The sequence below is a fragment of the Lipophrys pholis genome, assembly GCF_963383615.2.
Source record: "Lipophrys pholis genome assembly, chromosome: 18".
NCBI classification, from domain to species: domain Eukaryota; kingdom Metazoa; phylum Chordata; class Actinopteri; order Blenniiformes; family Blenniidae; genus Lipophrys; species Lipophrys pholis.
The window spans coordinates 18,272,788-18,289,856 of NC_137646.1; the positions used below are offsets into that span (position 1 = coordinate 18,272,788).

Sequence of the window (17,069 nt, forward strand, 5' to 3'; positions counted from 1 at the left end):
TGGACATCTTGGAAATTGCTAGTTTCTTCTTTTGAGATATTTCCACTTCCTTTTCATGTATTGAAAGAAATTGACAGAAAGCAAGAACATGATATATGGTCACCCAACTTGTTGAGTTTGATAAACACGGAGCCAATATGGACTTCATTAGGTAGTGCTTGAGACCAAGGTAGCTCAGTGGCCCAGGACAAGTAATTAAGAGTTCACACTGACGCCTGACTCTAAAAATACAGTCATTATCCTGGCAAAGAATACAACCTTTCCAGGTCACATCACTTTGTTTGCAGCAGTAAAAGTAGTTTATTTCTGTATTGTGCCACCATTATAGTAGCCCCAATCCACTCGCCAGCATTTTATGGAGCACAGAGTGATTGGGGACGACTGAGAGATTCAATAAAAATGTGGTAACACAATTGGCTCGACACAAGGTAACTATGTGAGTGTGGAGATTTTTTGTGTGGGATTTGGGCTTGATTATAGCATTTTATACAACACTGTTTGCAATGCATGCACATTGTATTCCTCATCACCCTAACTTAACAAGCGCCTCATGAGTGAGGCCCCAAACGAAGGCACCACATTCTTTACAGCCCCCTAAAGAGCTAATCAGCCGTCTTGCAATGAAACACTAGACTTTATATGGGCCCTTTCTGCACAATGGTCCCAGTGTAAGCTTGTTGTTCAGCTCAAAGGTCTTGCCAGGAATCAAAGTCATCCAGCTACTGTCTTCGTGATTATTAAAAGCAGGCAATTGTTTACATAGATCCAATCTGAGCGATCAAACTTTGGACTGAACATTTTTTTATGTAAAACTGAAGGCCAAGCCACAGGCAAAAGATTGTCACGACAGTGACAAAAATGTTCTTTAAAAAAAAAAATTGTCCTCGGAATGTGAAATCAGCTGTGAATAGTCAATCAATCTGACTTTCCTCCTGCAAGAGTTCTTATTCGGCAAATCATGTTCCAAATATGATGTCTTGCCAGTTTTTATCGACACATTTTAGAGTGAGTCTCTTTGAAAATGTTGGGTAGAGATGTGTACAAAGCCGCTTCCAATTTGACTCAAGTATTATAATTTGTAGTATTATTTTCATAAATATGACTATTTTGTCTAAATGTTGCCACTATGATACAAACATTTACTGATTATATTTTATGGTCTGTTATTAGAGCTCAACAAATAAATAAATAAATGAATATGACTTAAGCAAGTGATGATTCAGACCACACAGTTTTAGTCATCCTTTTTGGACCAAATCCAGCAGAGTACTTCCCTTGTTTTTCCCAAGAGACACGTATTGAATGAGAATACAGTATGTGGGAGGATCCTGCTCAAACTCCCAACTTTCGGTGGGCCAGAAGCTTAGGCTGTACTTTCAGACTATATGCACTTCATCAAACATACCAGTGAAGTGGGACGGGGAGGATGACCCCACTCGGCTACACACTACTGGTAACATCACCAATTTATCACATGCCATTTCCTCAGCTCTTGACCTTTGACCCTTCCCTAAGGCTTTGTTTGTATTGAGGGCACCGTGCTACTGTCTGAACTGTCTGCCTGGAGTCTCCTGAGAGGGACACGGCACTATTTGCCAGTGAAATATGCTGCTAAAGCCACTGGTGGTAAAGCCACCCTTGAGCTGAGCATGTGTTTCTGACTCTGTGTTTGTCTATCATTGTGCACCCAGCCCTCTAGTATTTTATGCACGCCGCTCATTCGCCAGACAATAGCCAGTTACTACGAAATGTCATTTAGGGCACTATGTCAACCAACCGTTAGGATGAAAAAAGGGAGCATTGCAGGGAAAGTACACGTGCTTAAAAAAAAAAAAAATAAGCAGCAGAATAGCCGAATGTGAAAGGAATGACGAGGAAAGATTTAAGGGGGGGGGGGGGGGGAGCATTAAGACTTCAGCTAATTCCAACAACCAAGCTTCATGAACAGTGATATTATGGTCGAGTTCATTGGGTCAGACCGCCCTGATCCTCTGTGCTACTGACACCCGACAGAACAAGACGGTGCATCTGCCTCCTTCACAAGGCTGCTGCAGCCCTGACTGAGCCACGAGCTCCATCCAGTGTATGCTCGCTCGCCTCCCCTTACATCATCGCGTCGGGAGGCAGAAGGTGGGGAGGGGTACAAGATTAATGATGGTGCTAACCGCGTATTTATCATCTGACTGGAGAGTAATGCGACACCTTTCTAATCTGAATATATTTCATTGGGCTGTTATGGCACTCAGCCCTGGGCCGCGTGTGTGTGTGTGTGTGTGTGTGTGTGTGTGTGTGTGTGTGTGTGTGTGTGTGTGTGTGTGTGTGTGTGTGTGTGTGTGTGTGTGTGTAGAAATGTATTTGAATGTTAATCATATCTGCATAGGTATGTGCGTGAGAATGCGTGTGCTCGTAAAGGCATGAGATACTATACAAAGCAGTCGCTATAAACGCCTGCGCTATCTGTCCTAGCAAAACAGCCCTGTTGTAATTAGATAAAGATGAAGTTCCCCTTTCCAGCACGTTGGGGCCACGCTCCCCAAGATCCTCTCTTCTGATTCCTCAGCTGCCTTATCAGGCGAACACCCTTTTTCCATCCTCCTCTCCATCTCTCCATCTGATTCCCTTACGACTGCTTTTTGGCACTCAGCAGAAATCAAGATGGATGTCTCCCCAACAGCGATGGGAAGATAGGGAATGCGCAAGGCCAAGATGGGCCCTGATAATGCCACATTGGGCCTCCTGTTAGATTGACTCCGCCATGGTTGCCAGAACTATTGAGGAACTTTGGAATAGAAAGTGGCTACTTCAGAGGATAATCTGCTGTGGGCGTTTTCAGATGGAGAACGCACAAGCTGAGTAGGTAGATTGTCCATAGTTGAGATGTGCACCAGACCACACACAAATGTTTAATTATGCAACCGCTTGGCGTTCTTACAGTATGTCATATTTATTGTTGCTCTTATAATCTATTAATGCAAAAGAGCAGAAGATGAGATTGTAAAATCTACCATGTATTTTTTTAACACACCCAGGCAATTCGGAATATATATATATATATATATATATATATATATATATATATGATATCAAATCATATATTTCATAGTGAGTATCTGTCACAATGTAAAGCCTTACTTACATTTAAGAGTGTTTTGTCACAACAGGATTTCCCGTCTCAGGTACTCAAAGGACAGCGTATGCCGGGTTATATTTTGCTCAACAGTCACAGCAGTGACAAGGCCATAGAAATGTTATGCTGGAAGGGAATCCACATACTGGCATGCTTTTTCACACAAAGAGGTTTTCTCTGGGAGATTATGTGTCTCGCTTTCTTGTGTACCCTATGCCAATCTGCCATTTATGTAAATGAATATATTTCAGACTCTGAAGCTTATTGTGTGATTCATTGTTCAGATTCATTGTAAGACAACAAAGGGAGAGAGGGAGCCAGACATTTTTCACCTGAGAGATTTGGATAAGGCATCCCCACAAACTTACCTACCCACCTACCCAAGCATTGTATAAAAGCCATGCACAACAGCGGTGGCGCCGATGAACCTTTCTGGGATTTGCTGACAGATATTGAGATGCTGTGCTGCTGTTGTGTTTGCTTGAGTATCTTAATTTCTTGGGATTACATGGTTGCTAGTTAGAATCGATGTCATTATGCATGCCTGCATTTCAAGGTAAGCCACATCAAATGTTGATGTAGAAGGAATTACCTGAATGTACCATGGCTTGAGATGCTCAAGATGGATTGTGTGAAAAAAAGAAATTCCTAATAGCTTTATACAGGTCCAACAAAGGAACAGACATTACATTCACCTTTGAGTTTGCTATCAGTGGTGCTTCAGCAACAGATTTCTCAAAGGTCGTGTACTAGACTCTGGTTCATTTCCCGTATCGTGGGAGAACCTTTTCAACCTCCCGTCATGTCACAGAAGAATAATAGGTCTGGAGCTGCAACAACACTGACAGACTCATGATGTGTCAGTGTCATTACAGCCCTGAGCATCTCTGGCCAGACTTCAGCACACTCGCATGAATCCCGAGAGGGAGGGACAGTTTATCTGTTGCAGTTAGCAGCTGGTGTCTGCCCCAAAGAATCCAGCAGCCCCCAGCTAGCATTGCCACTTCAGATGCTAGTCATTTAGCAAACAAGTCAATCATGTGCAAGGCAACTGCCAGTGACTTGCAAACGTCCCCAGTGAGCCCCGATATAGCGCTGAGGGGCCAAAGAAGAGTCACAGCCTGCTGGGTCAAGGAAATCAGGTCAAATTGGTCATCAGCAAACTATCTGGGTCTGGCATTCTGCGCTAATGACTGTTGCTGTAGAAACTATAACGGCAAAAACCAGGGTAGTCTGGCGTAGTCTGCAGTCCAGCTCTGGTCATTGATTCAAACCCATTGTGGGGGTTTGACTAGAATTGTCATGATTACAGAGATTACAATTTAGAGTTACAATTTTAATTGAAATGACCCAGTTAAAGGCAAAGAGATTCAATTATTTTATTGGATTGCAAAGAAATAAGTGTCAACCCCTCTGAATAAACAAATTGTTGGGCTTGTAAATATTCTCAAGATCCTCTACTTATTGATGCCATTACAGCAATACATGCAGTCACTGTCGAACTCTGTGTATCGCCAGTGATTTTTCTTACACTTTACACCTCCCTCAACAGAATGGGTATAATTGCCTTTACAGTGGAATGGAGACAAAGAAGGAGAGCTTGGTAAATAAATAGAATTCCTACTTACGACACTGATGGTATTATAAATATTAGGGCAACTTGAAAACTGCAGTATTGGAAATAGTTTTTGAGGCAAATGCAGATTATTAATGTTGTCAATCTAACCTCAGCATGACAAATTCAATGTCACTGGTGAAAATCACTATTGCTGCCTATTTGTGTTGTATTTGTCAGCTCTGTTTGAAAAAAAAGTGACAAATCTGTTTTGCATTGCATCTCGTTAGACAAAACTGCCTTTGATATGACACTGGAAACCTTGTGGCTGACATTAGGTTGACAGCTGACAATGTTACTGGCAGTAACTCACTTTTTTGCTGATGGGCTCAAGGACACTAAACAGTGAAGGGTTCCCACAAGTTTCCTTTCTGTGGGATTCAGTTCATTTCAGAGACAAGAAAAATATTACAGTTTTGTAAAGTCCATCATGTGCATCAGAAAAGAGTATTTGTAAATGTTTTATATCAGTTTAGAAGGTTGTGTTTCTAGCTTTGTAAGGATTAGAACAACTGACTGTAGATTTTTAAAGGTAGTTTGGAACTCTTCTGATAAACTTCCCCTGTTTACTCCTGACAGCCAGTCTCTAAAAGTGAATGTCCATTGGGTTTACTTTCACAATCATACACCAAACAGGCTAAGAGCTATGCAAACAAAATAGAACAAGCAGCAGCCCTTGTTGCTAACAAGGTAACCCTTGGATTCAAGGTCACAGTCTGCTGCAGCTCCAAAATGTAAACACAGACACATGCACACACCTTGCCACATGGACATTCGCTCACACGTACACATCCATACGTGCATGCAGAAAGAAAAACGTCTCTCCCTGTAGTGCCCTCCTTGGCAAAATCTCAGTGCCAGTCTCTTAATGAAATGCTCAATTAGGGTCTTTAAATAGGTAATTATGCAGTGCCTAATCCCCCAGCTCCTGGGCCCTATCTCATTTAGATGACACTTCGGCAGGAAAAGTGGGAGGGGCAGGCACCGGGGCCGTAGTTTCTGTCATCAAAGCCCCTCCATGGTGGCATAGGCGGCACTGTTAATGATAAGGCACATCCAGGCAGTCAGTCAACAGCGACTCCCAGTGAGGGCCACTGACAGCATGGGAGATGGCAGTGTCAGGCTTGACAGTGTCTTAATCATGTTTGTGAATGTTGGGGGTGGATTGTATCGGGTTAGGGGAGCTTGTGTAAAGGTTTCTAAGAGGCTGTTAGATGTAGAGTGAGAGCAGCACAAGACTACATGCGTGTTGCGAGTTCATATGCATTTATGTGAACAATTACCAAGTTAATTTTATATGAAACGAAACGAGAGAGGGAGAGAAAATCACTTCCAAATGTCAAACTGTGCATTTTGCTTGATGCCAGGCATTGCCAGAACAGTATGATTTTGTATACTGACATTTGCTTGAAGGTGGCATTTGATTTGAAATTCAATCTCTAAACCATGGCTAGAGAAAGGGATCATTCATTCATTTCCAGCAGCATAATGAAATGTCTTGTTTGAGTGCTACAATATACCATCACTGATGGAGTACTACATTTGTTTGAGAGTGTTGCAGTGGCAAACATTTGTCTTAGTGAAACGACAAAAGGGGGAATTGTTGCATTTGCCTTGGGGTGAACCATTGCTTTTCCTTGACGGTATTGCACAACACTGCAGTGCTTTTCATGAGAACAATAGCTCGGCCTGACTGTAACACCTTTCAAGGGCATCCAAAAGCGAAAAGAAACAACTAAAAAAACCATCGCTTTTCAAATCTAATAATCAGCAGGAACCACAATAAAGTGCTTGGTAAACTTTAGTGGTGATACTTGAACCACTGAAATATTGAAACAGCTTTCTAAAATGACGCTCATCCCCACTCAGTGTGTCCTCTGACAGTCTTATCAGGATATAGATGGAAAGGCAGGAACAACACAATTTCACCTCTATCTGTGTATTCAGCAAAAACATCTCGTATCTGTGGTAATATTTTTGGTCCTGTTGCCCTCCCTGTTGGTACTAATGAATTTTCATGCATAAAGCTTTGATAAGCTGCTGGTTCTAATACCGCCTGTATGTTCTTGATGTTGACTCAGGTTTTCTTATCAAATCTGAGTCACAAAAAGAAGTGGGGAAAAAAAAAAAAAACACAGACGCTCATATAAAATAAAGGAACACTTGCTGTCAGTGTCCTTGTAAAAACTGAGAACAACGTTTTTTTTTCTTTTGCTAATTCCACAGTTTGTCAAGGTAGCATCCGTATGGTGTGTGGAACCTGTAAGATGAAAAAAAAAAAAAAAAGGAACCTGTAAGATGTAAGATGGACAAAATCCCCAATAACACTGGACCTTTCATGCATATGCGATACGATATCTGAGTAACGTTGGCTGGGAGCGAATCATTGTGGTGTTCAATCTGTTACCAGTTGGCTCTCAAGGTTTTGGCAGTGTGTTGTTCATTTACAGTGACCAAATGATTAAGTCACCGTCTTGTTTAGTGTTCCAACTACCAATGTTGGTCACTGATTTTTCGTCTTCTTTTTTGTCTTTGACTCACAACAACCTAGGTCTTTGAATGATTCACTACACCATCTTGTGGCACAAAATAGTACTATAAGACTGGTTGGTTTTCATGCTGTTGAAGAGCAGGACAGGATCCAAGAAATGGACACTGTTCGAAGGAGGCGTGGCATGCTCTCTTATAAAAATTTCTCATCTTAAGAAAATAATGGCACGTAGTCCACCCTAATAATTGAAGGCAAATTCACTCAGTGTCGCTTAAGTGCACTACAGCAAACACAATGTAGTGTTACGTTTTAGCTCACGGTGTATCGAGGCAAATTAGCATTCAGATAATAGGAGACACTTGGCATTTTAATTATTTTGCCGCCCCGCGAGTGTTGCATGTATGCCCCGAGCGCCTCCTTACATCCTTCATGTATGCCTAAGTAGTGTATTTACATACCAAACGGCTTGGCATGTGTACAAAAGCTGCTAAAATGTCACACATGTACACTGTAGATTGGTGTTCAATTGTTTCCCAAAGATAAAACGCCATATTGCTGTTGACTTATGCCATATGTAAGAGGGGGGAAAAATATTTCCTAGTGCTGTGTTATTCAGTTATTTCCAATGGAGCTCTGTTTTGGTGTTGTGCGCCATGTCAGCGAGTGGCATTGGAATGCTGTTTTGTCTGTTCGAGGGCTCTGTACTTTCCATAAAACAACATGAGCTGAGCCTGGGAACAACCTCTCCCTCTCCCGCCTTACTCCCTCATTTCTGTGCCTCACGGAAGTGAGATTATTCATCCTCCCACAGACCTTTGCTGTGTTGGGGGTAGATGTCAGAGTGCCAGGAGCATGTGGTGCAAAGGGTTATGCGTGCATGCGCTCTGCTCCTGCGTATCTATTTGTGCATATAAATGCCCAAGTCTACATTGGTGAGCATGTTTGTGTGGGAGTTGTGCATTTTATGCTGCATTCATTTATTCAGAGGTGGTCCTGAGCCTAAGTTTGTGGCTTTTGAGGTTGCAAAGAGTTTAGGTACCACGTGTCTTAAATTATTTATTTATTTATTTTTTACCTGCCGTCATCTTTCTAGTCTTCTGCCCTCAGGAAACAAAACCTTTGGATTGCCAGAGTGGCTCTGCGGCTATCATCCCTTCCTCAACAGTGCTTGCCTTTTTTTCCCCTTCTTTCCCGTATTTCTCTCTTCCATCTCCCTCGCACAGCCTCGGTTATGCGTTCAGGCACAGACGGAGTATGAAAAAAGCTGGCATTGAGGTGCATTCCCTTGCTTCCCTCCCTTGGTCACCTCTCTTCCTCTTCACCCCACAGCATGCACTCCTCTCCCTCCCCTCTGATCTTCCTTTCTCTCCCTTCCACATTACTTTCTCCAGTCCTCCTCTCTGTTCTCTCACCACCTCTCTCTCCGTCTCTGGCTCGTTGCACCCCTTATCCATTATATTTCCAGCCCTCTGCGCCGCCTTCCTCTCTCACTCCCCCTTCTTTTTTCCTGGTTCATAATATGTAACATGATTTAGCCCTCCCCTGTTCATGCGGCGTAAATTTAATCCCAGCCATTCCAGGTTGGCTGCTGTTGCTGCGTTTTATTTTTTTTTCTTCTTTCTCTCAATCACCCCCCCCCCTCCCCCCCCCCCCCCCCCCCCCCCCCCCGCCCTGCCACACTCTCTGCTCCTGACACAATAGACTCCTCAAGATTCAGCCTGTTTGCATGATAACAAGTTCTTTCCCTATACTAAATGCTGACGCGCAAGGTCAAGCACAACCCAAGTGGCACATGCTTCTACTATAGAAACCGCCCACACTGTGACAAGCAAACACAGCACAAGAGAAGGCCTCAGCACACAAGCCGGCAATCAGTCGAATAGTTAACACAACTCACATACTCACCAAAAGGCTGATTGTATTCGGCTATGCTTGTATCTGCCGCTCATTGAACAGGCATTAGTCGTGTCCCCTAGTGTTCAATAGAAGGTGTATTTCCTTGTGTCAACAAGGTCACAAGAGGTGATCCAAACATGCAGACAAAGATGAAATAGGGTGCATCGGCTTCTCACCCCCCTCCAACCCACTCACCGCTCTAAATTCCCCAGTGTCCTTAAAGCTTATCCCACAGCTTCGTAACCTTGTGTGTGCGTATTTGTTATGCCTGTGTGTGTACTGTGTGTTGGTTTGCAGCACAACAGGGCACTGGGATAATCAGTCACTAGACTGCAGGTCAGGGTCTTGCTCTGTGGGTACCATCTATCTGAACCCTAACAGCTGCTGGGAAACGTGGCGGGAGGAACAAGATGAGGGAGAAAGATGGGTGACGAGAGAGAAAGCACAGCAGAGGAAAAATGGGAGAGGAGAGGTGAGGTGGATGAGGTAGCGAGAAAAAAAGTCAAGGAGAGGCTGTTGAAAACAAAAAAAGAGAGACTGAGGGGAGTATTCGTGAAGCAATATTTTCATTTCGGTTACATTGAAGCAAATACTCAAGGTCAGTCTGGGTGGGCCGAGTTTTCACAGTCACACAGCCTTGGTCTTGGACCCGTGTGAGGTAATGGTTTCCAAGTTGCAGCACCCCGTCCTTGACCTGTGCTTTTCATCCACAAAGTTGCAGAAGATGCGGCTCGATGAAGATGTGTTGTACGTGGTCCAATTTTAAAAGGAAAACATGCCGCAAAGGGCACATAGAAATCTTCTGACTATTAACAAACAAATGATTCTTTACACCACTACCGGTGTGACATTTCACAGTCCACATCATTTTGTCAACAGAAAGGGAAAAAAGCTTTGAAAAGCTCTAGGTTGTAATTTGTCACAAACAGACAATTGAGATGGGCTCGTGATAGCTTCCTTGTCCTGCAGCCACAGCGGGGGCTTTTAAACCAATTATTAGACAGACAAATGTCATCAGACCCAATTAGCTTCCTGCTGTGCATTTCATGTTGGGTGATCCATTCATAAGAAAACAAGATATAACCAAAGACATCAGGCTCCAGCACTGGTAGCCTTTGCTTGTCAAAAATTAGTCAGGCTTGCAGGCGAAAGTGTCAACTATGATTTCCTCAAACAGAGTCAGGCAGCACCACCCAAAGAATAGTTTATGACCATGAGAGGGTTGTTTGAGGGAGGTTATGGGAGGTGAGAAAGAAAGGGGGAGATGTGGAGGGCAGCGGGGGTAAATAAATAAGTATTGCAAATAAACTCTTCTGATGTGTGCTTGTCAGGGTCTTTCATGTGGAGGCTGCACTTGAGGGCATAGCTTAGCTTAGCTTGAGGGATGTTATTACACATGCCGGCTGATCGGGAGCGATGTGTGAGAAACGGCCTTGTCACTCGATCTTAAATCACACCATCGCGGGCAGGAAAAGAAAGTAGTGTGAGGAAAAAAGAATGATGACGGGGGAAACGAGAGGAGTGGTAACATAAAGAGAACCACAGAAAAGAAGGAGTTGTTGTCTGGTAAAGAAATACTGAAAATTTCCGAGGAGAGCTTCACACTGGCAACTCAACCTTCTGATGAATAGATAAAAAAAAATAAAAATGGCCATATATATTATTGGAATGGTGCGATTTTCCTCAACTTTAGTGCCTCAAAACTTTTATTAACCTCAAACATTTGAGATTCTTTTTGTATTAAAGTTTTCATTTCATAGTTTTGAAAAAACACACGTAAAGAACTGTCCATTAATTTGGTGAATTTTACATTCAAATTATTGAAAGACAATTACTTCATCATATCACTATTATTGTTATTATCATGTGAATCCGAGTGGATTTAGTTGTATCAGGTGGCCTTTTTCAATATAACTTCAAATATTTGCAGTGTAGCTTAGCAGGAACCTCATTCACATTCACGAGCCAATCAGGTAATGCTCACATCATGAATATAAATAAGTTTCCCTTTGAAAAGAAAATCCACAGCCACCTCACAACAACTTGTGATGTTTTCTGTGCCCTTTAGCCTCGATGTTGACATCAGACCGTGCACACTGCCACAACACAGTCCTCACTTAATTAAGAGTTATTGAGTCCTGAAGCACCGGAGTCTGATCCTGTCATCCTCCGCAGCATCTCAAAAACATGGGGCTGACCGATTCTTCAAAGAGAGGGAGAAGAAGTGGCGTTTATTAAGACAAGACTTTATGTGCTCTATCAGTAGCGAGTGGAAGGAAGTGAAATCGGTGTATAGCTGCAGCTCTGACTCCACTCCACCTCCTGTCCTCACTGCTACTTCACTTCACCACAAGAGCCTGTGTTCACAAGCAGTTCCTGGAGCAGGTGCAGTTTCTCTCAGCATCCGGGCAAAGTCAAAAAGAGACATCACAGAGATCACTGCAGCTCAAACACAGGGGTTCACTCGGCTTTCTCACTACTGTAGTGCTGTGAACCGCCGTAGTTGCAAAGTGTGGGCGTGGAGCGCAATTATTGCATTCTTTAACTTTGCTGTGTCTGTAGGGAAATAGAGTCCTGCCTGATGAAAAAGCAAATTTGTATTTGCTGTGCCTGGCTGGCCATGATACTAACGTTTCCAAATAAGTGCAGAGTGGTTCACATCCTCTGCAGTGTTTCTGTGCTTCATCCTTGCATGTGTTGGGTTAATTACATATGGATTGGCCCCTAATAGATTTGTTGGCATTTTTGTGGCTGCTTTGGTCTGTTAGGATAACATACCATAACTCCACTATTTCCTTGAAGTTCAATTGAGTCTATGCATGAGCCTGAAATTAAAAACACCCCATTTCAAAGTTTCCCTGGCGCTGGCCAATGTGAATTTAGCCCACTTGCACGAAATATGAGCATAAAGTGGTGTAACTGTACTGCCTAAGCCCACGTTGAAAATGAGGAGAAGTTGCAGTATTGGTGGCGTTCTCATGTCAGCATTGCTTTCCCGCTGGTTTGGATGCGTTTTGCCGTAGTGTTTTGGAGAACATGAAAAAAGGCACAATTAGTGTGAAGCTGATGTTATGAACCTGCTGCTACTTACTCGGAGCTCATAACCATTCTGTCTGTTTGTTCTCATATATAAGATAAATATAACTGATTCTTTGGTGGGGGGGGTTTTCCCCCCACTCTGAATAAAATTACTTGTCTAAATAAACCGGAATACCAAACAAGCGCGCTCAAATGAGAAAAGAGACCAACCATTATGGGGAATATAAACATCCCACCCTCCTTCTCTTTCACATTTCTGATAAGGATCATGGGGAAGGAGAGAGAGAGTAGACAGCTCAACAGTCCCTTTCTGTTTCTTGCCACACACACCCCCCTTTTCTAATTAACATTGTGCATGTTGTCAGGCTTTGTTTAATAATGCATGATTGCTATCAGCAGCAAAATCCTTTGAATGAAGCACTACTGAATGGGAACACAATAATACCACCGGGGGCTCAGGAAGAAAGACAAGACACACCCCCCCCCCCCCCCCTTTTTTTTTCTTTTTTGTAATAAATGTTGAATGGAAAGCACCAGTGCCACCAAACATATGAAAGTGACGGAGTTGAGTCCAGTGCTAAATGGCCTTGTTAGGGATCAAGTGGGCAAAAGGTGGAGCTGCTTTTGAGAGATCCTTTTTATGTGGACTAATGGAAATAGAAAGGATCATTTGAACACATGTGCATGCTCACAAAAAAAAAAAAAGCTGCTGTGTTTTGGTTTCAAGCCATTGGAAGATAACAATGCAGTAGACAAGCCACTGCTTCTCTGCCAGGTCTGGCAGGTGGCTCTTCACCCTGTAGCACACTCGGAAAGAATTTGCACCAGAATACTTGTAAAAATCACCACTACAAATCAACACTAATTAAAATGATGCTATGCTTGTTTTGGGGGGAGAAAGTGATGGTTCAGAAGGGTGTGTTTTAGTTCCTCCTTGCATGTGGTCACATGGCACAACCTCACTGGTGGTTACACAACATACAGATGGTTTTGTTTGCTTCTATCAGCATGTGTGTGTGTTTGTAAACGGGTGTGTGTGTGTGTGCACGCGTGTGCCCATGCAGGGCGTGAACAGGGAAGGGGAGGGCTGCTGAGTACTGTTACTTGTGTGATGCCTAATGTCATGTCATTAAGGAAATTCACACTTCATTAATTAACTCAAAGGCTATCATGTAGATTTGGCGAGGCAGATGCGTAAAACAATAACCCGAGGAGACAGACGGTGGCATCTCCACCTTGTACGGGATCTCACTGCAGCTTTTTTCCCCCTCCACCATGCCCAGCTCAGGCTTTTTCAGTCCAGTTGAGTCTAATCAAATTCCCCGTCGCGACAAACACTACCCATGTGAAATTTTGTCCAGTCTCTTCAGATGTAGGTATATGCATACGCGTCGTTGTGTTTGTGTGTCCTCGCGTGTCTCAACGGTGGCGTGAGCGGGGGATGAGATTGCCTCAAATTGATTCCCTTCGCCACACGTCCTCCGCTCTTACGCTTGCTACTAGCCCCGCGGCGCTTGGAGACAGGTAGTCGTGTCTATCTCCCCCCAACACAAATCGAGTGTGACAGGTGCGCTATCTTCCCGTCTTTTCTGCCATTTACAGCCCACAGAAATGAAAGAGGGAAAGCTCGGAGCGAGAAAGAGGATGATTGGTAACAGGGAAATGAGGTACTTTGTCATCATCGGGCCTAGTGATTGGGCTTACGGGGGCTTGTTTTTTTTTCCTTTTTTTCCTTTAGTGGGTGGCAGTCAAATCTGCAGATAAACAGTCCAATATAATATTATTTCTAGAAGAAGCATTTATATGCACAGTTCCACCCTCCTGAATAGACAGCTACAAAACCTAGACAAGCACAAAACTTCAAGAGATCCAACGTGGCGTGCGTTTGATCTCACGGTACATAAAGCGTCTGAAATGTCACGGTACACATGCAACGTACAGATTGAACTCCACCGGCTCTCACAGCTGAAACAACAGCTTCCAGTAGAAGAGTGCAGGCGGAATACTTGCTAAAATGCTAACCGGCAGTACAGTATGTCATCAAAGCTCACACACTCGGATTAGCTGGGAGCCGTGTTATGAGCCGAAGACTACCGCAAAGCATCCATCACTAAGGATCAAGCTGTGGCTTAAGCAAATGGATGACAAGGGATAGAGCCAGTCTGCAGCTAATACTAGTTCACTGTATCGCATTGATTTTCACTGCCACGTTGTGGCCCTTCGATAAAAAAGCCTCAAACGTAAATGGCCATTCTGTCTTATGGATTTTATTTGTTGTTTGTGTAGTACTGAATGTGTGTGTGTGTGTGTGTGTGTGTGTGTGTGTGTGTGTGTGTGTGTGTGTGTGTGTGTGTGTGTGTGTGTGTGTGTGTGTGTGTGTGTGGAAAATGAAGCTCTTCCATCACTTTGTATGGGCACTTAGAGCGATTAAAGCATCAGCTGTGGAAGGAAATGTGGTGTAAGAAGCATTAATAAGTGCTCCACATGAATTGGTTTATTGAATATGTGCAGAATACACTGGTATAACTAAAAGACAGTATCTGTATTGTACATTAAAAAAGAAAAAAGAAAAAAAAGTCAAATTTGTGCTGAACTCTGAAAAAGCTCTCACCTCTAACGAATATTTCTGGTATTTTCAGACGACTACTCTATGCAGGAGAGGTGTTCTTTTTGTGAAACAGATATCAACGCTGATCTGAGAGGGACTTAAAATGTACTCTTATTATGCAGCATATTTAATTGGTGCTCGGGACCAAAGCTGTGAAGACAAAATCATATTAGCTCACTCTTTCATCTGTGTGTTTTTTTTTTCCTCCCTTGCGCTCTATCTCGCTCCTTCTCATGCACACGTGCACACGCATTGTGTGAAGTGACTATTCCATTTAGAGAACTGTCAGAACATACCCCGTGAGCACATCAGGCTCTTCCTATACTCTGTCAGCTCCAGCCGAGGCTGTGTGGGGGTATGTCAGAAATGTGCAGGGATAGATAAAACCCATGGAGCCAAACAGCTTTGTTTCATTCAGTCTCTCTCTCTCTCTCTCTCTCTCTCTCTTTCTCCCTCTCTTCCCCCCCTCCCTCCTCGCTTCTTCTCCCCTCTTTCTTTCCCTCTTCCTTCCCCTTACATAGGCTGTGAATACCCTGCATCTGAGAAATCAGACCAGACTGACTCACAGGGCTCTGTGAGCCAGTGCCACCGAGGCTGCCAAAGCATGCTGGTGCCAAGCTGTCCCACCATGCACAGAGCCAGACCCACGCTGCTGCTGCCGCTGCTGCTTGTCCTGGGTCTGCTCCTCCACCTCGCTGACGCTCAAAGTAAGTACCACCGCCGGCTTTCTCATGGGCCTCCATTGTGGGGACAGGGTGGCAGGGGTGGAAGTGCGTTTGTGTTTTTCTTTTACATACGGTTTTTTTTTGTTTTGTTTTGTTTTCCCAGAACGTCATCAAACACATTAATACTGAATGTAACACACTGGCAACCTAAATAAATACTTGATGAAATCCCCTAAAACTTCTTACATGAAAGAAAACAGGCCTGCTTGTGCTATGGTGGGTCCAAATATGTCATTCAAGCATATTCCATGAATAATTTTTACCCTCGCTACATGACGTTATGACATTAAAATTTACGTTATTTATATTGTCTTTCTGTCCCTTTCAGCATCTATCTAAGATATCCATCCTCTGATGGGAATTGGCAAACATACATCTTGCAATTATAAATCCTAAACGAGCAGAAAGTGGAGAAATAGAGCATTATCATTATGGTCTCCCCAGTATGGCTATCCAATCACACACAAGTTTCACACATCCACATTCAGAAACACACTGAAATTATGAATAATTGAAGAGTGAAGCTTTGTCTTTTTTCAGGACCTGGAAAGCAGAAATTACTTGTGTTGTACTCTGTAATCTCTGACACTAAAATTGTTATGCCTGTCAAGAAAGACCTAAGATTACTCTGTATCGACAAACATTTTGTGTATATACCTCATTAAACACATACGGTCTCAGGGGAAATGGCACCTTCTTTCTTGAAGGTTAACCTGCTGTCTTGTACAGATTATCTGCCAATTATACTGATGTGTACCCTTTTTATAGAAAGCCTAATTCATCTTTTCTGTTATTCATTCATCAGATTTTTATTTGCGTTGTCATATAAGCAATAACGTGACCAATACGTGGCTATGATAAAAGTGGTATATTTCTTATGTTTAAAAAGGATCTTTAAAATTCTTCAGTAGATTTATGACACAATTACCTCAGTCCGTCCAGCTGCTGTAGGAAGGTATGAGTGCCAGCAGTCTATGGTGCTTTCAACTCCTTCATACATACACACACACACACACCCCTACATTTCACAATGATCCATCTTTCCATTTCACTCAACTATCAGAATGTGTTCAAATCCCTATTTCCCAGCTACTTCTTCCCTGTAGTCAGCACCAGAAATGCTCAGGCGTCTGCCAAGCCCCCCCATGAGAAATCTTTGGAATTGAGTTACTTGACATCACACACCTGTCCATTGATGTGTGACAACAGTTTTCAAACCTCATTGAGCTCTGGTCCTACACCAAAGATTCCCTCTTCTCCCACCTTCTCTCTCCTTTCCCCCCTTTACACTAAGATCCATGAATCATTAGCTTCTGGAGTCACTGTGGGATGAGTAAAACATTTTATTGCTCCTTCTTGCTCTGACTGAAATCCCCTCAGTTCTAGCTGAATATCTCTGAATGAAAGGACCATTCACCTAAGGTCACACACAACAGAACCACACAAAGTGAAATTGATGGCTGAGATTTTCAACTTTGCGCTTGAGAAATGTTCCCTGCAATCTGCTCAAATGTGCTTTATTTTTCTTCTCCACCTCCCGCCACATATGTCTCACAGCAGGGGAGAGG

The 17,069-nt window shown here is 43.2% G+C and overlaps 1 protein-coding gene across 3 annotated transcripts in view; it reads left to right on the forward strand.

Annotated features, from left to right (window-relative positions):
- Nucleotides 1–17,069, forward strand: part of LOC308123995 (receptor-type tyrosine-protein phosphatase delta) — a 128,047-nt gene that overhangs the window by 18,424 nt on the left and 92,554 nt on the right. For all 3 annotated transcript variants that reach the window (XM_080486750.1, XM_080486751.1, XM_080486752.1), the window contains exon 2: nt 15,298–15,483. In XM_080486750.1, coding sequence (XP_080342876.1) covers nt 15,381–15,483 — 103 coding nt within the window. In that variant the 5' untranslated portion in view covers nt 15,298–15,380. The remainder of the gene's footprint in view (nt 1–15,297; nt 15,484–17,069) is intronic.